General features: G+C 38.5%; 1 protein-coding gene across 11 annotated transcripts in view; it reads right to left on the minus strand.

Moving 5' to 3' along the window:
- Positions 1-24949, minus strand: part of TP63 (tumor protein p63) — a 301408-nt gene that overhangs the window by 21647 nt on the left and 254812 nt on the right. For 7 of the 11 annotated variants that reach the window (XM_059886572.1, XM_024992033.2, XM_024992017.2 and 4 more), the window contains 6 exons: positions 11142-11328; positions 8633-8748; positions 7326-7435; positions 6554-6690; positions 4608-4690; positions 2028-2164 (listed from right to left, as the gene is read on the minus strand). In XM_059886572.1, coding sequence (XP_059742555.1) covers positions 2028-2164; positions 4608-4690; positions 6554-6690; positions 7326-7435; positions 8633-8748; positions 11142-11328 — 770 coding nt within the window. The remainder of the gene's footprint in view (positions 1-2027; positions 2165-4607; positions 4691-6553; positions 6691-7325; positions 7436-8632; positions 8749-11141; positions 11329-24949) is intronic. The other 4 variants (XM_015471963.3, XM_024992035.2, XM_024992013.2 and 1 more) reach the window with 1 other exon arrangement.

Raw genomic sequence — 24949 nt, forward strand, 5'->3', positions numbered from 1 at the left:
TTTGCCAAACTGTGTGGTAGAAGGTCAGAATCTACAAACCACACTATTTAAAATCAACAGCACTTTTCGCTTTAAGTGAAAAAAAGACAGAAAATCATGGAGCAACTAGTTCGGCATTGAGTAACTCTTCTGACATTATTTTAGCTAAGTCAAACATTTCCAGGCGGACTGAAAATGATCTGGGAGTCTGTCTTAACAGCATGATGTAAGTATCTTGGAGAAGGCATCTATTCCCTGTGGGTCTGTAAAGGATATTACAGGTCTGTTTCTTTGATCCTTGTATGAGTTTATAAGAACTAAATCAGTTTTGCACCTAAATATGTTAATATATATTTCTATCTGATATCCTAAATATTATATAAGGACTGACAATGGGAATTCTGTAACCTTGAATTCTAATTCTCCTCTGAAGTACTCTGTATCCCCAAGGAACCTCCTGATTCAACTTTCTAGTCAGCCTGACTATAAAACCTTATAATTATGATTTGCAAAACTTCTGTGCTAGAAGTGAATGGTAAGATCCCTTTCAGTCAAAAAAAAGTCTTAAATGGTCAAAGAGCCTGAAGTCCTTTAAAGAGAGAGTATGCTTGTTTTTAGTTCCTCTGCTACCCACTCTATATCCCATAGTCAGTAGGTACAGGCTCAGAGAACACCTCCTAAGTATCAGAGATGCAGTCCAACCTCCTCAACTGCATTTATTTTATTTAAAAAAGAAAAACAATATCTTTTTATTACACTTTTCATAGGTATTTCTCTACAGTAGTTAATAATAAATGAGAAAAGATCCATTATTTATTGTTCATTTGTGTTCCTAATGTAAAAGACAATCTGTCATAGGCAAAATAGTTTTGGCTTCATTTCTTTTTGCCTGAAGTATAAAATATCTACATTTTACGTTGATCTATGGAGAAAATCCCATGGACAGAGGAGCCTAGTGGGCTAGAGTCCTTGGGGTCACTAAGAGTCAGGCACGACTGAGCGACTTCACTTTCACTTTTCACTTTCATGCACTGGAGAAGGAAATGGCAACCCACTCCAGTGTTCTCGCCTGGAGAATCCCAGGGACAGAGGAGTCTAGTGGGCTGCCGTCTATGGGGTCGCACAGAGTCGGACACGACTGAAGTAACTTAGCAGCAGCAGCAGCAGCAACAGAGACTCTGGCGATACTTTCGGTATAGACACAATAGATTTTCAGCTCACAAGTGATTATTCTTAACCACAGAAGGGTAAGTATAAATCAGAGTTCTGATTCACCAATTTCCCTTCCTTTCATAAGAGCTAGTGTGTTCTGGTTAGGTATAAAAAACACCATCATCAAAGATCCAAGAATCAAGGTAAAATGAATATATAAATAGTTTGTATGTATATTCTAAAATGGTTGCAAAATCTGGCCTCACTGATGTAAACATGTACTGCTGGAAGACCTAGAATGAGGATGTTAAAACATTGGCAATGCCGCTCTATTTTGCCCTAATGCATCCAGATTTTCCCTAATGACCAGGCACTAGGACTCTGAATCCTCAACACAGCACTCAAAGAAGTCACTTATAGTGAAACCTATGTGCTGTCTCTGGTCTATAATGATTTTCCCAAAAGTGGATTGTGTGCATCCCAGGTGAGGGACAAGATAAGATATTGGAATGAGGAAAAACTATGTGACTTTAAATAGACACATTATTACTAGCATAGAGGATGTATTCAAAATTCTACTATTGATAGATGTGTATGGACCAGGGGCATAGAGAAGAAAACTAATTCTATTAGTGTGAGTCTTTTTTCAGAATTCACTTGAAATGGTTTCAATTCAACTTCAGGATATAGGTGTAACTTGTCAAAGGGAGGGTTATAAGAAACATAGGAGATTGTTGAAGCAGAAAATGGAGTCCTCAAACCAGCTCATGTGAACCTACCAATTTCTGCTGTCTCACAACCTCACCTTCTACATCAGCCAACAACCATCCTGTGGCCGATCTGAATACAGAGTCATCTTAATCACATCTGCTAAAATGACATAGGGATACACTCACTGTTTCTGAAGTAAATGCTGGTGCTGCTGTTGCTGCTGCTGCCTGTAGGTTTCAATCGTGTGCTGAGGAAGGTACTGCATGAGTTCCAGGGATTCTTTGATCTTCAGCAGCATTTCGTAAGTCTCACGGCCCCTTACCTACATAAAAGAGCAGAAGGCAAGAGACAAAAAATGAAGAACTGTAGAACTATCAGAAGTACAGTCAGTCCTCTTTATTTGTGGATTCTGCTTGGACTAATTCACCTACTTGCTAACATCTATTTATAACACAAAAATCAATACTTCACAGACAGGGGCATAATGATGAAAAGTTTACTGTCCCAGTGTGCACGTTCCCAACTGAGGGTGAAGAAGGTGATGTTCCAACTTCTTGTTTCAACTCTTCTGCTGGAAATAAGTGTCCTTCTCTTAGCCTATTTAGGGCCAAATTTTTTACTTTTCTGTACTTTTTGGAGGTACATTTTTTGGTTTAAAATAGTTCCCAAAGGCAGCTTCAATGCTCTCTAGTGCTCCTAAATGCAAATACATTGTAATGTGCCTTATGGAGAAAATTCATGTTAGGTAAGCTTAGCCCAGCCCTGAGCTCTTGTGGTATGGACTATGCATTCAATGTTAATGAACCAATGTGCATGCGTGCAGGCATGCTCAGTTGTGTCCAACTCTTTGCAACCCCACAAACTGTGGCCCGCTTGGCTCCTCTGTCTATGGGATTTTCCCAGCAAGAACACTGGCATGGGTTGCCATTTCCTTCTTCAGCAATGAATCAACAGCATATATTAAATAAGAAACACACATGAAACAAAGTAATGCATTGATCAGTTGCTAAAAATGTGACCAGAAGCTCGCAGGAATCTAATCCTGTATTTCTCATAGGAACAATGATTCAGTATTTGATCGTGCAGTGTCCATTGTGACTTTATAAAGCATAACTACCACAGATAAGTAGAATTAACTGTAATTAAATCTGGAAAGACACAAGTTTTCAGCAGGGGTAAAATGTGCTTCCCTCTTTAAGAGAGTCTCTTAAAAACTTTAAGAAGTCTGAGCAGAACCAGGACTAGGGAAAGGCGAGTGGAGAACAAAGAGCACTTGCCTGATGTGAGAGTGAGTGCCTGTTACGCTGTGCACCTTGGCAGGTCGCCTGTCCCCTCCCTGTCAGAATTCAGAAATGGAAAGATTTTCTCTACCTTTTATTGGGTTAATTCCTACTTATCCCAGCTCTGGCATCATATTCTTTGAGAAGCTTTTGCTGACCTCAACCTTTTAGGCCAAGTCTTCCATTCTTCCTGTGAGCTCCCACAGTGTCACCCTTAACTTTACTGAAGTGTTGATTCCATTATTATACCTCTTTGTCTCCTCACTAGAAGACAAGGTCTTGTAAGGTAAGAACTGTACCTTAATGATCTCTAATGTCAGAGTCTAGCATTTCTGCCATTCAGCAAACACGAACTAAATTCACGGTGAATGAAGAGGTTTTTTTGTTTTTTCCTTCACACATTTCAGTCTGGCTGATTATTCACTAAAAATAAGATGTAACCATTGATAGGGTATTTCCTCCATTAGTACAAACTGAAATTTCATTAAAGAAATAGCTCTTCAACGTGGTTTCTATCTCATCAGCTGAAGACACATCAGAGCTTTCCAAATATCCAGTACAGCAGGAAAATGTTTAACTTAAGGGTTCACATACCAGTTTCCATATGTGGCCTGAGAAACAAGACATTGAGAATCTCAGCTCACTCACTGTCTGACTGTTCTGCCAGCAAGCAGTCTAATTCCCCGACCTGACTGAACTTTAGGGCCTCAAGAAGGAAGGGCTAGTGAGCATGGCACACCCAAACCTGTGGCTTAACTTCAATCCCAGCCAAATCTCCTGGCCCAGCTTGTCTGTATCTCAAGTCAGTGTAGATGACATCAAGAGCCAGCGTGGTTACCAAAGCTTTGCTGCCACTCTAGATGGCAAAGACCTAAGGTGAGAAGAGCTAAATGAACTGCAACTGTAATCTAAAAAAGGGCACCTTGGTGACCTGGAGACGGCTTATATTCCTTGTGGGAATGAACAATACTCCTACACAATATTTGGGCCAAATCTCTGGCCATTCCCATATAGTTGAGGATTCTGCCTAGCTTTGCTTTTTTTTTTTTTTTAATAGCATTCCCTAAAAGAAATTACAGGCAACACTCTATAATAGTTTATCAACTTTGTTAATGCCTTCTGACAAAATTTTAGTCCTAAATTGGTATGACCAGGCTGTCTAGGATCATCTTATCACTCTTCAGTAATAAAGGATAAATTAATTTTAAAGACTTGCATAAAAAGAACTCTATTAGTAGAAGTGTAGTTCTGACTGGGTGAGTAGTAAGAGGAAGAGCCCACATTATTAATCTGTTCCAGAACTTTAGAGAGGATGAATAATTTCCTAATTTCGCAAAAAACAAGTAGGTTTTCTGTTTTATCTCACTTGCCTCTATCACCCTCTTCACATTCTCATTCACAGATAACCAAAAGATGACCACAGAGTAACAGCTTATTCAGAGAAGGTGACAATGAAGCAATCACGAATACCCAAGGGAGACTCACTGGTAAGTATAACAGTTCATCATCTGGGGATCTTCGTTTCTTGATGGATGTCATCTGGATGCCATGTGTGTTCTGACGGAAAGCTGGTGGAGGAAAAGTGCAAGTTTCATCCTGGGAACATTTCTGAAGCAATAACACATTGATTAAACAGACAGTAGCACCATTGACACTGATGAGATTAGAATTTCCAGTTCTAAGCAGCCATTCAATGAGTGATGATTACTTTTATATTAGATGTAAACTTAACAATAATGAGAGTGATGTGGGGAGGTGAGGCAAAACAAGGAAAGAAAAACGGGAGGTGGGTGCAGGGAGGCTGGGAAATGGCCTCTGGCTTAAGCAGTGCTGCAGGAATCCCTGTGTTTTACTGGAGTGTGTCTGTGAACAGCTGCTCAGCACAGGAAGATAAATTGGAACTGTGTTTTATTTTTCAGATCATTTATCTTCCAAGGAGGTAAATGCAGGCTGTAGGAGTTGTCTTGTCTGTGCATTCAACCTTGTGAGTTCCCCCCTCCCATGTTAATACAAATATCACATAGCCTCTGACAAGCAGTCTCTTGGACCTCAGTTTTCTCTTTGGGAAAATCAGGGAATTAATTTTATATATTCCTAAAGGTTTCCAAAATTTAGAAACTATACCCAGGAACCAGAATATAGAGATGATTCTCCTACTAGAGTTCAGATAATCGTTCTTACTGAAAGTTATTGATTGGTAGGTAACTGAGGTGCTCAGGGAAGCATATGGAGCTAGGCCAACAGACAGACTCAAGAGGAGAATTAGGGTGGAGATATAATTATTGATAGTACATATACTATTGATAAAGTATATATAAACTAAGTACTATATATATGATTGTTTGAGGAATAATCAGGGAGAAAAATAACTGGAAAAGCAAATCACACTGAACAGCCCAAAGATGATAAAGGTTAGTTGTTATAACAAATTGTTCTGCAAAATTCAATACCATTTTTATTTCTTCTGCATACTAATCAGTAATAAGATGAAAACATTTTTCACGATATAATTCACAATGTGATATATTTTAAAATACTTGCTATAGTGATAGCAGGCGTATGCAAGCCATCTTCTAGAATTAAATCTCACGCTTTAGTAGCTTGGGTGGATCAATGGTTTTCAAACTCTGTGACCTGAAGAATGAGACCTCTGGGGGTGAGTACCTGACATGCAAGGGTGGTGTGAGTGAAGCATGAAACCACAGCCCACTCCTGACTCCCACCCCTTCAACTAGAACAGTTCTGCTTTCAGCTATTTTGAGCTCCTCGAAATACTTCATTTTTAAAAAGCTTTTATTGCTTAAAAAAACAAGTCTGAAACCAACTGATCTAAATCATCAGCCTCACTATAAATGATGTAACTAAAGCCCTGAATGGGTCCTACATCTCAAGATTCAATGAAACCCACAGCTGCATATTCCCCAGACTGTGCTTTATGAAGTTCACTCTTAAGTCTCACTATTCCCCTAGACTCAGGAGGTAGGCAGGTGGCATTTTCAACCCTCACCTTCAGTAACAGAATGATAAATGGATATAAATAGGCTAAGGTACTGGTTCTCAAACTTCAGCTGGCAACAGAGGCACCTACAGGGCTTACAGAACATGGATCCCTGGGCCTCACATCCAGTACTTCTGATTCAGCAAGCCTGCAAACTAAGAGTTTGGATTTCTACCCAGCTTCCAGATGATGCTGATGCTACTGGTCTGGCAGTCATGTCTGGAGGATTGCTGGTTAATCTTCCATGATGATCTGCTTTTGAAAAGCTATAGCGCACACCCAGAATCCATTTCATCAAGAGCTGCAGCTTAAGGTCATAAACGTGTCTCTAAAGCCCTTAGGTCTTATTCTGCAGCTTCTCAAACATCACCCATCAGGCACTGCATCTGGAGGAGACTTAGCCCTACCCCATTGGGCCACTACAGCTACTTACGGCGCTTCGTACCATCACCATTCTTTGTGCTGTCCGAGACCTGCTGCTTTCTGATGCTATCTTCATCCGCCTTCCTGTCTCTCCCTGGGCAAGCACAGATCCGGGCCTCAAAGCAGCGGCGGCCCAGGACTTGCCCACTAGGAATTAAAGGGAAGAAAGGGTTAAATGAAAGGAATTTGAAAAGCCCCCTGCTGGCCATCACCAGTGCACCGGCTCCACCACCAACTCAAGGCTGCTTTGAGGATGGGCCCCCAAAGCATTTGGCAGAACACAAAAGTGCTTACAGGCCATGAGCAATATTAGTAAATAGCATCCATTTGTTCTGCAAAGAACCTCCAAGCCATTAGCTGAACAGCTGTATTTAGCTACATATTTTGAAGGAAACGAGTTAAGCCAGTGGATGTCTCCAGATAAAATCCCTTTAGGCAGTTCAGACTTATTCAAAGAAACTGTTAAATGCCTCGCGGCCCACATGAAAACAAACACTGTCTAATCAGAAACTATTCCAGTCAAATGTCAAGAATTCAGGTATGAAGTGACTTGAACACCTTCCCAACTCTTTTTTTTATTTTCTACCTTTACCCACCCTGTTCTGTCTCCACTTTCTTAGATCTTTTATGTAAGTGTTTGCAGCAAGGATTTATAGCACAAAGGACAAAATCTAGGGTAGTTCTCTGTTGTACATGCAAAGGTAATGATAAAACAAACACAGTTTCACTTTGCCCTCTGCCCAGAGTTTCTACAGAATGACAGTTCTGCAAATGCCACTTACTCTCTGGTTTCCAGAGTAACAATGATTAAAATTGGACGTCGGTTCATCCCTCCAACACAACTGCTGTTACACATGAAATTGTACAAGACTGTCGTGAATTCAGTGCCAACCTGAACACAGGGAGGAAGAGAGTCGGTGTGAACAAGGACTTGAACTAACGTTCTTCCTTCTTAGTTCTTCCTTCTTCGTTCTCACTTACTTAAACAACTCCATTTCTGATCAAGTGATATCCTTTCTTCTAAAAAACTATAAAACCCATGGTAGATTCTTCTTTGTCTTGGCTCTTAGCAAGCTTAAAGCTAGTATTTGCAATAGTGGACCCTCTGCACAGTATGAAAGGGTTTTTAAAAATAACCATGGTTGACCCTATTCACTTGCAAGCTGATCCATATCACTTAATTCAAACAGGGTTCATCACATATATGAAAAGTTAGAGATGAAAAAATTAATAACTACAGCAGTAATGCTCCAGGGACATTTCTATGATATGGATACCACAGTACAACATACATGTGAATGTATACTTCCATAACGAACACTCTGGAATTCAGAATTAAATAATCTAGTCCTGAAAATGAATTTATGGGTGAAGCAATCTGAAGCCTAGAGACACAGAGTTATAAGCTAGAAGTCCACAGAAAGAGTCAGCAAATCAAGGGTCTCTGGTCTTATCACTCCAGTGTTCTCTCTGCTGCATCATGCTGCTTTTCTAATCTGCCATCCTGTACATTCGAACTTCAACTATGAGATCCCTCTTAGGGTCTCCCATTTCGGGATAGTGTAAAAATGGTGGTGGTGGTTTAGTCGCTAAGTTGTGTCCTACTCTTGCAACCCCATGGACTGTAGCCCACTAGGCTCCTCTGTCCATGGGATTTTCCAGGCAAGAATATTGGAGTGGATTGCCGTTTCCTTCTCCAGGAGATCTTCCCAACCCAGGAATCGAACCTGGGTCTCCTGCATTGCAGGCAGATTCTTTATCGACTGAGCTATGAGGGAAAAATACTTGCATCCAATACTCATGTACATCTACTACCAGCTGAATTTCCGATTAAGATCTCTGGATAATAATGCCATGTATAAACTCAACTGTAGATTCAGTTATTTTCTGCCTTTAAGATGAGAACATGGGCAACAGAGCCATGTTACCAGTAACAAATTTGGTATAAATTTAGCAGTTTTGAAGGGGGATAGAGAAGTGCCTCGTGAAGAGAAGGGAGACAATAAATACAAAAAAAGTTATCTATTTTATAACTAAGATAGAATTATATGCTTGAAACACCTCCTATGCCCAGTCCTTATCTGCTTACCTGAGGTGGCTCATAAGGTACCAGCACACTTTGTCTTCCTGTGATGGGGTCTTCTACGTACTGGGCATGACTGTTACCTTCTACTCGAATCAAATGACTGGGAGGGGCAATCTGTCCTACAGAATGGAAAAAGAAAAAAAATTAGCTCATCAACCTCAAAACAAAGAAAACAAAATGAAACTATGGACAGAACACTGGTGGTCAAAGAAATAGTTTGAATAATAGAGGAAATATACATCCTTGAAAAGAAGACTAGATCCTGTTGCCAGAGATCTAACACATGAAGGTATCACAACCTTTATAGCCACAAAAAGGTCAGGAATGGTCATCTATATATAAGGGAACAGTCCCATGTTTCTGGGCTCAAGGTAAACAAGTTGTAGAGGACTCTATAACTACATCTCTAAGCTGATCCATACAGAGCATTTTTCCAGCCTCTCTGAAAAATGGAAGAAAAAGGAACAAGTTAATTTAAAAAATATACCTGCCTGACAGAAAACACTGCCCCCAAATTGACCATTTAAAACACTATGAGAAGCTAAGAATGGCAAGGATAGAACTTTCATTTGCCTATTCTATTTTTCATGATTAAGTCACAGTTTTACTTTGGTCATAAAGATGGAAAACTAACTTTATTTGTTGTACTGCAATTGTCCCAGGTTAGAGGGTAAAAAAGGGAAGCAAGTTTTGAAAGGAACATAAACAAAGTTTCACAAAATGTGATACCTGGTAGAACTCAAAAATAAAGACGCTGCTCTAAGAGTTAATGCTGTAAAGATGTTTTTTAACCTTTGGTCTCATATTTTCATTCTACAGTAACTGATACTCAAAGTAAAAGGCTTCATATATCAAGATGCTCTCTGTTGCCTGAAATATCATATATTATGGCAAAAATTTTAAATAACTATTGTGCTAAAAAATAAGAAAAAAGCAAACAAAAACAAAAAATGGTTATGTCATCTTGACAGATCAAGAGAAGTTATGGAAACCGATAACAAAGCCTAGCTATAGAGAATAACTTCTACAGCATATTGTTAAGTGAAAGGTAAGATGCAGAGGTATGGATAATAAGGTCATATACCAAGGACTAGGAATTCATATGTAAAAATTAGCTGTGTTAAGGTGGAGAGATTTTAACTTTATTTCCTTTTTTAAATTTCTATCTATTCTCTTTCTCCATTACTTTTTCTTTACCACCTATTATATTATCTACATACATATACTCTGGGTATATGTATACATATACATACATATGTATATACATATACATACATATCTCTGGGTAACCTACCAATCTTTCTATTTTTCACATAATTTCTATAAAAGGTATTCTAACTCCCAATCCTCCTGTCTCCTGATTGCTCTTTGATGAATCTTTATGCTTTCTCTTGTCCTTCCTTTCAACTATTTTGTGTTCTTGACTTAGCCTCCCTTCATAAACTTTAGAGTAGTAAATGTAAGAGGACCCTTGGAAATAATGACCACTTCTGTAAAACTATTACTGAATCTGAGGCTCAGAACCTGGGATCTAACTTATCTATGGATACAGCACTTAAAGGTGGCCCCAAGATAACCTGCTCTTTGACTGTCAGTCCTTCACTTTACTGCTTCCCCTCCTAAGCTCCTGTTCTTGATCGTCCATTTACTCCTCTTGTTTGTTATTTGCCTTCATTTATTTCTTATTCCCCATTTTCCTCTTTTTTTTTTTTTTTTTACTATTTCTCACTTTGTATGCTCTTTTCTCTCACCCTTCTAGACCCTAATCAGTCCAGCCTTGACAATAACCCCAGGAGAGGCACTGAAGCCCTTAGCAGGGGACCAATAGATCAGAGGCCACACTGTTCTTCTTAAAACCCTCTCATTAAAAAAAAAAAAAAAAAAAAAAGGGAAGTGTTAGGTAGTTAGAAAAGGAAAAAAGGAGTCCAAAATGGTGGTGGCTAAAAGACAAAGGGAAAAGCCCACAATAACAGAACAAAAGAAAATCTGCAGACTGGAGTGGGAGTGAGAACCTCAGGTGAAACATAGCTAGCCCTAATTTGCATAGGAAGAAGAGACAAAAAGTACAAAAAGAGAGACCCAAGATGGATTGAGGCCTCTCTTTTGGGGTCGGCCCACCCTCATGCCTCCAGGGTATACTATCCTCTGTTTGCTGAATAAAACTCTGAGCTGTAAATGAGCTGTAACATTGGTCTGCCATTTCAAATCTTTGTTGCCAAAAGACAGAACCCAGGAAATTACTCACTCTCCCGACAGAAGGAAGGAAGAAGCAGGGAGAAGAGAGGCAAGTCCAGGTCATCCAGCGATTACCAATATTAAAATAAGCAGTTTAATTATTGTGAAAGCCTGAAATTTATTCAACATTATTCTCAGACAGTCTTATCACCCAAAAAGGTAGACTAAGCTGCCATCAGATTGCAGAGGTTGGAAACAGATAGGTGGATCCCAGACAAAACTCTCCACAGGAGCTCTATTTCAAGCTTAAACAGCCACAGATCCCCATTCTCCTTACCCTCATTGAATTCACGACTCAGCTCATGGTTGGGGCACCTTTTTACCACTTCAGTGACATGCTCGGCCTTCTTGTAGACAGGCATGGCCCGGATGACAGCACCCTGAGGTGGTGGGGTCATAACCTTGATCTGGATGGGGCATGTCTTTGCAATCTGGCAGTACAGCTTCTTCAGTTCAGTGGAATACTGCTTAGAGATGGGTCCATGGTGGAAGAAAGAAAGGAAACAACAGGAGATTTTGTTATATTCAAAATCAGAACAAGGAAATATATATACATTTTTGGTAAACATGTTCCTTTAGAGCTGCCTGTTTGAAACTCAGCAGGACCCTATGGGACTCCTGGATATGGAAGCCTGTGTCCCCCACTCCTTGTTTGTAAGGAGCAGACTCCAGCCTCTGTCCTTCCCAGAGTCCCAAAGGACAGATTCAACATTCTGGTGATAAGGGAAGGGAGAGGATGCAAAGACAAGGGAAGAACAGGCAAGAAACAACAGTGCAGCCTTAGGGCAGGGTCCTGGTCCCCCCTCAAGGGACAGAACACAATCTTTAAGCTCTTATTAGAACCAAAACCCCCAATGGAATGGATTTAGCATTCCTCACTCCAGAGAACACCTGAGGCCATATTAAAGGAGCCAGAGAAAGGCATCATGAGATTACCTGAAATCAGATTAAAGGAGTGCTGGCCCTGCACACACTCTAATCTTATCATCAACCTCACTCTGGAACCACTGCTATAAAGCTCCTTACCAAATACTCCCAGGTTGGGTCACTGTTTTTGAGGGCAGGATCACACTGTGTACCCTTATGACTAGTAAAGAAATAAAGCTATCCTTTTCTACTTCACCCCAAATTCTGCCTCTGACATTTGATCTGGTACCAGTGCACAGAGACCAAGTTTTCAGCATCACGTTCACCATTGGTTGAAACCATTTATCAAAACACAGTTGTGTTATTATTTACAGTTATCATCTCTTCAGGATGAAGAAACTGATTCTCAGAAATCTCTCAATGATTAACACTCTGAACAGGTTTATAGAGTACTGAAAACTAAATGGAAAAACAGTATTCTCATGTGTTGAGTGATATTAAGCAGACTATAATTAATCCTACCCTTTTGCTACTCTAGAGAGATTCATAGAAATTAGGGGTATGGAAAAAAATGTTTTCAGACAGAATATCTGGTAGATAGTGAAGAGATTTCATTTAAGGTCAACCAACTAGAAAATTGCAAAAGTTCCCTCAAACAACTGCACTTATCTTGTAAGGTCATAGCCTAAAAGAATGAGGGATCTGAAAGGGGTCATTTGGTCCTACGTTCTCATGAAAGGACTGCCCTATTACAACACAGTAAGACATGGCAGCAATAAAGATGATCTTTTCATTCACAAGGGACTGAAACTTTCCTACTATACTTCCTTCTGAATGGAAAGGAAGTTCAGTGGTTGGTTGGTTGGTTGGTTGTAGAATTAGAAAATAGGGTAGAGAAAGCATGAGACCTTGAAAATAAAAGTTCGTCCTTGTTTCCTTTTAGAAAGTCTCCATTCTAATCCTTATATTATCTTAAACCTTAAGCGATCACCCTGTGGGTCAAAGTCTCATCACTGCATTCCTCCTCATTCTGAGGTTGAGTGAAACCACTTGGGCAATGGAATTGCTGGCCAAGAGCAGGGCACCTAGTAACATTTACCCAAACAAAGGTAAACAGACACACACACACAGGTTACAAATCTCATTTGGCAACAATATTTTTCCAGGGAAAAGACAGTGGGGAGCAGGAGCCACAGTGGCAAAGGGATTCGTTACTGCTATGCTCCAACCCAACTCTGAATAGAAGCAAATGTCCCATGGAAAAGCACATTTAAAAATAACTGCTTTATTTCTTCCTTTTGAAATATAATATTTATTTAAATAATCTTTTTCTCCCAAGCATTTCAGTATATGAAATTTTCAGTTACGAATTTCCCAATACTAGATGTGTATTGCATAATCATTTCTCCACGCCCACAGGTCAAGGATTAAGCACAGCAAAAGGGTTTTACATAGCTTGAAGAAATAGGAAGCATGCCAAAAATCAACCACAAAAATAAAATTCTACTTGGGAAACACAATGAAATCTAGATGGATATTTTTGCTCAAGTGTTTTTTACCCAATGACTTTACAAACTAAGACATTGTCTTATAACATATTATGAATTCTCTTTTATTGACAACTCTCAGTAAATAAGCCTATCTGTTCGTGTTTAAGTTAGGAGATATATAATCTAAACATGAGTTTCATAAAATGTACCTTAGGAAAGATGACTCCAAAATAAGTTTGCCAGCTAACACCTGAAGGCAAATAAGGCACCCATCCAGATATGTAAAGATGATAAAAAAAAGAAGGATAAGTGCTCAGAGTAGGACAGTTAAGAGGAACATTCCATTTTAATAACTGATATACTATAAATCACACCTGACAGACTAAAATGTAAAAGTACTAAGAATAATCTTAGGCATCATCAAGTGTTAAAACTTCACTCATTCTCAGAGATGGGAGTAGGGAATCTAATTTCTGAGTTTCAGTAATCTATATGCAATAATAACTTCACCATTATTTTTTTTTTTTTTGAAATCTGGTATAAAAAACTTAATCTTCACAGAAACCTAAGAGGAAGGTATTACAGATCTACAGTCTCTTATCTGAAACCACTGAGGCCAGATGTTTTAGAATCCAGAACTGTTTAAATTTTAGAAATGGAGTAGAGTTCATATGAAAGTGAAAATGTTAGTTGCTCAGTCCTGTCCAACTCTTTGCAACCCCATGGACTATAGCCTGCCAGGATCCTCTTTCTATGGAATTCTTCAGTCAAGAATACTGGAGTGGATTGCCATTCCCTTTTCCTGGGATCTTCCTGACCCAGGGATTGAACCTGTGTCTCATGCATTGCAGGCAGATTACCATCTGAGCTACCAGCATGTGTTATAAATACCTCCAGCAGGATTTAATGGGCTTCCTTTGTAGCTCATGGGGTCTCAAACTGAGTGACTAACACTTTCAATTTTTTCTTTCACTATAATCAAACCTTAATATTTCTTCAGAATTCATGAATATTCACAATAAGTGGAAAATGAACATAAACCCTTAATGTTCAGGCCAAGTTTCGCCACCATGTAAATTTGCCACAAATTTATGAAATGACAACAAAACCAAAGCAACTTCTGTTTTTCAGAGTTCTCTGAATTTCGGAATTGCAGAAAACAGATAATGGATCATATTATTATCTACAATTTACAGATAAGAAAAAGGCAGCGGGAGGACTTGCCTGAGGTCACAGTGAAGAGCTGCTCAACAACCAGTATATAAGAATCATCCTGAGACCTGGAACAGTTCCTCATCTCTCATTCTCTTGGCTCAACAGTGCATATATTTATGCTTTTATTTTTTCATAATTCTCAACCATATGGCTATTTTCTGAATCAGCTTAAGAGGTATACAATCTTCTCTAACATTAAAATGGAGCTTGATAGTGATCTACTTATCAGCAATAATTCCTCTTTATTTCTCAGTAGAATGGGCTTCCCAGGTGGTGCTAACAGTAAAGAACTCGCCTGCCAATATAGAAGACAAAAGAGACATGGGTTCAACCTCTGGGTTGGGAAGATCCCCTGGACAAGGGCATGGCAACCCACTCCAGTCTTCTTGCCTGAAGAATTCCATGGGCAGAGGAGTCTGGAAGGCTACAGACCATGGGATCACAAAGAGTCAAGACAACTGAAGCGACTTGACACACAAACATATAATAATGTTTGCTCCTTTTAGTGCAGGAGAAGCACCAAGTGATAGAAGTGAAATAACCCTGGCCCAGGAGGAAGGTGATCTGTAGTTTAGGACCAGCTGTCTGTCAGTACTTCTATTGTGACTGGGAGGAATTCATGAGTGAGGTCCTGTTGTTTCACATGGTTTAAGGTCCTCTATATTCTGGCTTAATCTTTCATTCCCTCTCCTCATCCTCCAAACACACACTTTCCACCTCCCTTTTCTACCCATGCAAACACACCATACACTCATCACCCACAATTCAAGCATATTTCCCCTGTTTTCCACATTGCACTGGGACAATTTCGATATCACTCCTCAGGTAGAGATGCATCTAGGTTATAAACCATATTTTTCAATTTTTGTGATGAGCTTTACTACTGACTATATCTAAATGTCTGACTAGGATACATTCCAATTGTTGCTTCCGGTTAAACTTCCCAGACCCGTTATTCAGTATCAGAGGGGCTGAAGCTAGTCTCATGCGGTTGCTTCTTGACAAAGCCAAGCTTCTTCTACTCAGTGTCCTTCACGGCTTGCTAATTGGTTTTGTAATGGTTTTTAATATTTTTCCAATACTAAATTCAGTCTCTCTGGCCTATAGTGTTTTCATAATTCCTTAGATTTGTCCACTTCCCCCACCAAATAGCTACTTTCATATTTACTGATTTTCCACACTTCTGCAAGATCACCAAAAATGGGAATCTGACTTACACAAAAATTTTAAATACCCTGGTGATTCAAGTCAGCAGAGACTGCAAATTGGAATATATCTGGCTTCTTTTAATATCTCTCTTCCTCTCTGGGACTTCTAAAATCTGCCCCTAAAATGCTCCCAAACATTGACTTGAGATTCTGTACATCTAAAGACCAATTTCTTCTTTTGGGTATGTATGTTTTGTTTTACTTTAATCAGCTTTGAAGTCTAATATACTATGTGAAAAAGTGAAAGTTGCTCAGTCAAGACCCTTTGCCACCCCATAGACTGTAGCCCATCAGGCTCCTCTGTCCATGAAATTCTCCAGGCAAGAATATTGGAGTGGGTAGCCATTCCCTTCTCCGGGGAATCTTCCCAACCTAGGGATGGAACCTGGGTCTTTCATTGCAGGCAGATTCATTACCATCTGAGCCACCAGGGAAGTCCTCTAAAATATTAGAAAATACATTCATTTTTAAGTGTACATGTTGATGACTTTTGACAAATGTACACTTCAGTATAACCACTATCATGAGTAAGATACATACACTCTCTCTTACCCCTGCCTAACCTTCCTTCAACCCCCAGCTCTCATTAAAATTATCTGACTCCCCTTTTCAGTCATTCCTCTCCCCAATAACTTCTCAGGCATTCATCCACCTGCTTTCTCTCATTATACTTTTGCCTTTCTAGAATTTTATAGAAATAGAATAATACTGTACAATCATGTGCTTGGATTAGCATAATGCTTCTAAGATTCATTTATGTTTTTGTGGGTATTAGCATTCCATTTTATTATTTAGTGGAATTCCATTTTCTATCAAGTCACCAATTATTTCCAGTTTTTTATTAGGATAAATAAAATTACAGTTGTTTTCCACATCTGTGGCTTCCATATCCATGGATTCAATCAAGAAAGGACTGAAAATATGGGGGGGGGGGATTTTCCAATAAGTTCCCAAAACCAAAACTTGGATTTGCCATGCAAGCAACTATTTACATAGCATTCACATTGTAGGTGGAGAAGGCAATGGCACCCCACTCCAGTACTCTTGCCTGGAAAATCCCATGGATGGAGGAGCCTGGTAGGCTGCAGTCCATGGGGTCGCTAAGAGTCGGGCATGACTGAGCAACTTCACTTTCACTTTTCACTTTCATGCACTGGAGAAGGAAATGGCAACCCACTCCAGTGTTCTTGCCTGGAGAATCTCAGGGATGGTGGAGCCTGGTGGGCTGCCGTCTATGAGGTCACACAGAGTCAGACACAACTGAAGCGACTTAGCAGCAGCAGCAGCAGCACATTGTAGGATGCATTATAAGTAATCTAGGGATGATTTAAAGTACAAAAGATGCATGTAGGTGAAATGCAAATACTAGATGATCATTAAGAGACTTGAGCATCTGTGAGTTTTGCTTCTGTGGATTTTGGTATTCATCTGGAATCCTAGGACCAGTCTCCCATGGATATGGAGTGACCAACTGCATTATGAGCATTTATATACACATCTTGGACTTCCCTGGTGGCTCAGATGGTAAAGCGTCTGCCTACAATGAGGGAGACCTGGGTTCAATCCCTGGGTCAGGGAAGATCTCCTGGAGAAGGAAATGACAACCCACTCCAGTATTCTTGCCTGGAAAATCCCATGGACGGAGAAGCCTGGTAGGCTACAGTCCACGGGGTGGCAAAGAGTTGGACACGACTGAGAGACTTCACTTTCACTTTCATATACACATCTTAAGACATGTTTACATTATTTTGATTAAGTACTATAAGTGTGAGTGCTGGTTAAGTGTATGCTTAACTTCATAAGAAACTGCCAAACTCTTTTAAAAGGAGGCTGTGCTATTTTACATTATCACCAGCAGTATAGAAGGGTTTCATATCCTTGACAGCACTTCAGTTCAGTTCACTCACTTAATCATGTCCAACTCTTTGCAACCCCATGGACTATATACACAAGGGTCCCCAGTCCATCACCAAATCCTGGAGCTTGCTCAAACTCAAGTCCAGCAAGTTGGTGATGCCATCCAACAATCTCATCCTCTTTCATCCCCTTCTCCTTCTGCCTTCAATCTTTCCCAGCATCAGGGTCTTTTCTAGGGAGTTGGATCTTCGCATCAGGTGACCAAAGTATTGGAGCTTCAGCTTCAGCATCAGTCCTTCCAATGAATATTCAGGACTGATTTCCTTTAGGATGGACTGGTTGGATCTCCTTACAGTCCAAGGGACTCTCAAAAGTCTTCTCCAACACCACAGTCCAAAAGTATCAATTCTTTGGCACTCAGTTCTCTTTATGGTTCAACTCTCACATCCATACATGACTACTGGAAAAACCATAGCTTTGACTAGATGGACCTTTGTTGGCAAAGTAATGTCTATGCTTTTTAATATGCTGTCTAAGTTGGTCATAGCTTTTCTTCCAAGGAGCAAGTGTCTTTTAATTTCATGGCAGCAGTCACCATCTGCAGTGATTTTGGAGCCCAAGAAAGTAAAATCTGTCACTGTTTCCACTGTTTCCCCATCTAATTGCCATGAAGTGATGGGACAGGATGCCATCATTTTTGTTTTTTTGAATGCGGAGTCTTAAACCAGCTTTTTCACTCTCCTCTTTCACTTTCATCAAGAGGCTCTTTAGTTTCTCTTCACTTTCTGGCATAAGGGCAGTATCATCTGAATATCTGAGGTTATTTATATTAAGGAATATCCAGCCCGACATTTTGCATGATGTAATCTGCACATAAGTTAAATAAGCAGGGTGACAATATACAGCCTTGATGCACTTCTTTCCCAATCTTGAACCAGTTTGTTGTTCCATGTCTGGTTCTAACTGTTGCTTCTTGACCTGCATACAGATTTCTCAGGAGGCAGGTAAGGTGGTCTGGTATTCCCATCTCTTTCAGAATTTTCCACAGTTTGTTGTGATCCACACAGTCAAAGGCTTTAGAGTAGTCAATGAAGCAGATGTTTTCCTGGAATTTTCTTGCTTTTTCTATGATCCAACGGATACTGGCAATTTGATATCTGGTTCTTCTGCCTTTTCTGAATCCAGCTTGAACATCTGGAATTTCTCAGTTCACATCTTACTGAAGCCTAGCTTGGAGAATTTTGAGCATTACTTTGCTAGCATGTGAGATGAGTGCAATTGTGCAGTAGTTTGAGCATTCTCTGGCACTGCCTTTTTTGGGACTGGAATGAAAACTGACCTTTGCCAGCTCTTGGTATTGTCAATTTCAATGCCATCCTCGCAGGTATGTACTGGTTTTCATTATGACTTAAATTAACATCCCCCTGATGTTTAACGATCCTGAGTATCTATTCATATACATATATAGATTTCATTTATATTTATATTGTACATAAAAAGTTTAAAATATATATTTATATTCATTTTGTATTTTACAGACATATTTGCAATTTGTTTCTGAAGCCTCTGCTTAAATTGTTTATACTTTTAAATTTTTCATTTTTTAAATTGAGTTGTGTGTGTTCCTTTTTGACTACAAGAGTTCTTTACATATTCTGGATATAGGTCCTTATATCTTGTAAGTTTTTAAAATATATTTTCTCCAGGCTATCTCTTGCCTTTTGTACCTTACTCTCTGTGCTTTTCCAAAACAGCTAATTTTAGGAAATTATCAATATTTTGCCTTTAATACTCTTGCATTTTGTGTCCTAAAAAAATCTGGTCTAATCCAAAGTGAGAAGAATTTTCCATGTTTTCCTACAGATTTATAATTGTAATAACTCTTGCATTTAGTTCTATATCTACTTTCAGCCTCTTCTTTCTCTCCCTCCTCTTCCTCTTTCTTTTCTTTTTAATGGATACTCAATTGTTCTAGCACCATTTGTTGAAAAGATTATATTTTCCTTCAAAATTGCATTAGTAACATTTTTTAAAATTAACTAACTGAATGGGTTCAAATCTTTATTTGGACACTGCCTTCTTCTCTATTGATCTAGTATTCATAGTATTCAATAGTATTACTATAACACTGTCTGGATTACTCTATCAGTTCAGTTCAGTCACTCAGTCGTGTCCAACTCTTTGTGACCCCATGGACTATAGAACACCAGGTTTCCCTGTCCATCACCAATTCCTGGAATTTACTCAAACTCATGTCCATTGAGTTGGTGATGTCGTCCAACCATCTCATCCTCTGTCATCCCCTTCTCCCCCCATCTTCAATCATTCCCAGCATCAAGGTCTTTTCAAGTGAGTTGGTTCTTCACATCAGGTAGCCAAAATATTGGAGTTTCAGCTTCAGCCTCAGTCCTTCCAGGACTGACTTCCTTTAGGATGGACTGGTTGGCTCTCTCTGCTGTCCAAGGGACTCTCAAGAGTCTTCTCTAACACCACAGTTTAAAACCATCAATTCTTTGGCACTCAGCTTTCTATAATCCAACTCTCACATCCACACATGACTACTGGAAAAACCAAAGCTTTGACTAGACAGAACTTTGTTGGAAAAGTAATGTCTCTGCTTTTTAATATGCTGTCTAGGATTACCCTATAGCAAATCTTAAAATCAGGCAATCTGAGTCTCCCAATTTTGTTCTTCTTTTTCAAAATTGCTTAGTTATTCTAGATACTTTGAATTTCCGTATAATATTTACCAGAAATATGTCAATTGCCTCAAAAGTGTCTGGTGGAATTTTAGATGAAATTGTGTTCAATATATAGGTCATCTTGAAGAGAACTGATATCTTAAAAACACTGTGCCTTCTAATCCATGAATGTGGTACATATCTCCATTTAATTAGAACATCTTTAATTCTTCTCAGGAATAGTCTTCAGTAGGCAAATCTTTCACAGGTTTGTTTGATTGCTTCCTCAGTATTTTTTAAATTGTTATAAATAATAGTTTTAAATTGTAAATAATATTTTTAAAATTTTCATTTCTAGCTGTATGTTGTAAATATTATTTACAACAATTTTTAAACTGTAAATCATATTTTAAGTATTTAATTTCTACCTGTATTTTCCATTTCTAAATAAAATGACTGTGTTAGTTCTACTAGTTTTTTGTAGATATAATTTCCTACATAGATGATCATGTCAACTGCAATAAAACCAGTTTCTTCTTTTCTAATATGCACAAATTTTAATTTTTTTCTTGTCTAACTTCATGAATTAAACTATGGTTCAATTTGCTATTATTTTCTTTCTCTTCTTTAAATTTGAAACTTTGCTTTAAGATCAATGCTTTTAGACTTTCATAGTTTCCTAATATAAGCTTTTAATTCTATGAAGTTCACTTTTAAGCACTCTTTTAGATATATTGACAACCTTTGATGTATCTAATTTTTAACACTGAGGAATATATGAGACATTTCTTGTGGGAGGGTTGGGTTCTATTATTCTTCATATCCAATATATTATAAGGGACTACATTTACATTCTTGAGAAAAACAATTCTTTCTCTGGGCTTTTGGTTCATTTCATGGATTCCATTTCTATTGATGGTTTGAACTTATGTACCCTTTGTACATTCTCTTACCATTCTAAACAGATTTTTTTTCATTGCTGTTCCAAGATTATATGTATATTTATTATTTGTATCTCTAGCTAGGTTTTCCTACTTGCTAAGTCGCTTCAGTCGTGTCCGACTCTGTCCGACTCCACAGACGGCAGCCCACCAGGCTCCCCCGTCCCTGAGATTCTCCAGGCAAGAACAATGGAGTGGGCTGCCATTTCCTTCTCCAATGCATGAAAGTGAAAAAATAAAGTGAAGTCGCTCAGTCGTATCTGACTCTTAACGACCCCATGCATTGCAGCCTACCAGGCTCCTCCGTCCACGGGATTTTCCAGGCAAGAGTACTGGAGTGGGGTGCCATTGCCTTCTCCAAGGTTTTCCTACTTATAGGTATCAAATCAAGAACACAGTTGAGTTTATTCCTGAAAAAAATAATCCACTATAGCTTAAGAATTTCTTTGGTGATCCAAGTCCACTGCATTAAATTTTCAGCAGCTTTTGGGTAGATATTAAGCATTCCAAACTTTATGTTTGAAGATACAAAATTTCCCTCTCTGAAATGCAGTCCCTATTAGAAGCAGGTATGGGGATTAAAAACTTACACAACTTCTCTCTTTTTTATGCTCTTAGTTATAAAAACAGGTACACATAAAAATTATTGAAAAAAGAGAATATATGACATATTCCCCCTACCCAGACACACATACCACATTTTATATTTCTTCATACACATATACACACACATACAAACTGGGGGATACCATAAAAAGTTTGGTATCTTTTTTTTATTTAACATATCATGTTGCTGTTGTTCAATCACCAAGTTGTGTCCAACTCTTAGTGACCCTATGGACTGCAGCACACCAGGCCTCCCTGTCCCTCACCATCTCCTGGAGCTTGCCCGAGTTCATGTCCATTACACTGGTGATGCCATCCAGCCATCTCATCCTCTGTCAACCTCTTCTCCTCCTGTCTTCAATCTTTCCCAGCATCAGGACTGGGAAAGGTCAATTCTCATCCTAATTCCCAAGAAATGCAGTACTAAAGAACGGTTCAAATCACTGGAAAATTGCAATCATCACCTATGCTAGTAAGGTTATGCTCAAAATTCTACACGCCAGGCTTCAGCATTATGTTAACCGAGAACTTCCAGATGTCCAAGCTGGGTTTAGAAAAGGCAGAGGAACCAGAGATCAAATTGCCAACCTTTGCTGGATCAAAGAGAAAGCAAAGGAATTTAAGAAAAACATTTACCTCTGTTTTATTGACTACACTAAAGCCTTTGACCATGTGGATCATAACAAACTGTGGAAAACTCTTAAAGAGATAAGAATATCAGACCATCTTACCTGTCTCCTGAGAAACCTGTATGCAGGTCAAGAAGCAACAATTAGACCATATCATGAGTATGTTCTAATTTTAAAATATAATTTTATGAGGATATGTTTATAGTATAAAAAAGGACATACTATGATTTATTTAAGCATGCCTTTCTTAGTGTAAATTTTACTCCACTGTAAAAATATCACTGAATAGTGATTTTAGCATATAAATCTTTAGTACATAAATTAGTTTTAATTGAATCTCTCAAAACTGGATAATTGAGTCAATGTTTATTTTAGTGTTGTAGAAGTCTGAAGTCAATTTGAATTTTCTTTCTTTAAATTAAGCCAACTGCTATTCTCCCTAGTTATTATAGGATTTTTTTTTTCTTCTTTATTTTGTTGTTAAGCAAAAATGTTAAGTAAAAAAGTCTGTGTGTCCTTTTTTACTTCTTGAAATAATTTGGAAATTGGTAAGCTTTTAACTTACATGCTTGAACTCAACTCAGTAATTTTTTTTTTGCTTGTATTTTTGTTCTTTTTGCTCTTATTAGTTTCTAGGAACATGAGAGTCTTGCTTTGGCTATCCTTCTCTATCCACCATACATTTTACATACTTGAACACTAACTGTTGACATCTTGTTTACATTCTAGGAAAGCGTCTCAAATTTGTTTTCTCTACCATTAGTATGATTTTGTAGAGTTAACTTTGATTTATTCCACTACAAAAAATTGAAAGTCTTCTACTGCATTTCAAATAACCTTTCTTATCTTATCTATCTCCCTTTTTACCTTATCCAGTCATCTTTTTATCAAAGCCTGCTGTTCCAGATTTATTATTTTCTTCTCCAACTTTATGGTGCTTATGTTTTATTACTTTGTACTGAAGCAAACTTTAATTTTTTTTTCAGTTGTTTATTTGGTTCATTAAAATCAGTTCCTTTATGCTTATTTATTAATATAGGCCCCTAATTAGGTTCTGTTGCCTTCCATGAATATATTATAGCAAGCTATCAGAACTAGTATTGACATCTTTCAACATTTCTCAATTCAGTTCTATACCTTTTAAATAATAAATTTGCTACAGGGGTCTGTCAGTAACTTGAGTGTCTAATTCAGTTAGGCATTTTTCTGGAATTCATAAAAGTTTAGTGGAAAATAAAACACTGACTACATTAGAATCTGCTAAGCAGTTGCCACTGCAAACTAAAAATGAGATCTATTTATCTCCCTATTTGCACATCATTCAATAATTATCAAACAAACATTTACCTGAGCATGCCGGGCACTCTATTCTGTACTAAGAACAGAGAGAAATGAGATTTTAAAAACCCTCAAATGCAGGAACTTAAATATCCTCAACTGTGTAGGACAGTCCTTAATGTTTTAAAGTAAGTTGAAAGAAAAAATTACTCAGTCTTTTCCCTCAAGTTGCTAACAGTTTAGAAGCAAAGTGAAATACAAACAATGCTACAGGTTTGCAAAGTGTCATGGGATTACAGAGGATAGAGCAATTAACTACAAATTAATAAAATTTATATTTATTGAGCAAGTACTATAATCAAGACTCTGTTTTAGGTGTGGAAACTCAGAAGTGAACAAAAACTAAAGTAAAGCTCTAAAGGTACTAACATTCTAGGATAAACAAGTGAATACTCTGTCAGATGGTGAGTAATAAGTGCAATCAAGAAAAGAAAATCAAGGTAAATTTAAAGGAGATAGAGTCAAGAGCCAGGAGTTAGAGACTGCTATGTAAGGAGGATATTATTTTATCTAGAGTTGTCAGAGAAGGATACTTTAGTAAGCTGATACTTAAAGAAAGATCTAAAGGAAGCATGGGAGTGAGCCATGTATGCTCTAGGGAGATTATGTTCCAATTGCTGGAGTCAGCAAGTGCTAAGCTCCGGGGGTGAGTAGGTCTGTCTTGAAGGCCAGTGTCACTGGAGAGCAAAGGCTACAGCAACAGTGGATGTGATCAGAAATTAGAGAGGTTGAGGCCCAGATCATCCAAGGTTTTGGGCCAGAGTAAAGACTGCAGTTTTCCCTGATGTGAGACAGGAAGCCGCCATGAAGGTTTGAGATGGTGACATGATCTGATTTGTACTTTAATAAGATTCTGACTGTTAAGTGAAGAAGAAACTCTGTTGACCAAAGATGGAAGCAGAGAGACCAGCATGGAAGGCACTGCAAATAATTCAAGAAAAGTATGAGAGTAGCTTAGACCAGCAGGGAGTTGGTGAGAAGCATTTGGTTTCCAGGTATATTTTAAGCAGATTCACTCGTGGATTGGTTGGAATGAGAGAGAAAGAGAAAAGTAAATGTATTCCAATAAAGTAGAGAAGAAAGATTTCATAGAGGTAGTGATAATCAAACTAGGTCTTAAAAAGATAGCTTACTAACCCACTGGATGGTGCACCCAAAGACAGGAGGATGGAAGGGCCAAGAGGCAGAGAGCAGGGTCACCATAAGAGAGGAAATCATCAGTACAAGCAAAAGAGATGTGAAAGAGATGTGAA

Source organism: Bos taurus, chromosome 1 (assembly GCF_002263795.3).
Source record: "Bos taurus isolate L1 Dominette 01449 registration number 42190680 breed Hereford chromosome 1, ARS-UCD2.0, whole genome shotgun sequence".
Classification (NCBI taxonomy): Eukaryota; Metazoa; Chordata; class Mammalia; order Artiodactyla; family Bovidae; genus Bos; species Bos taurus.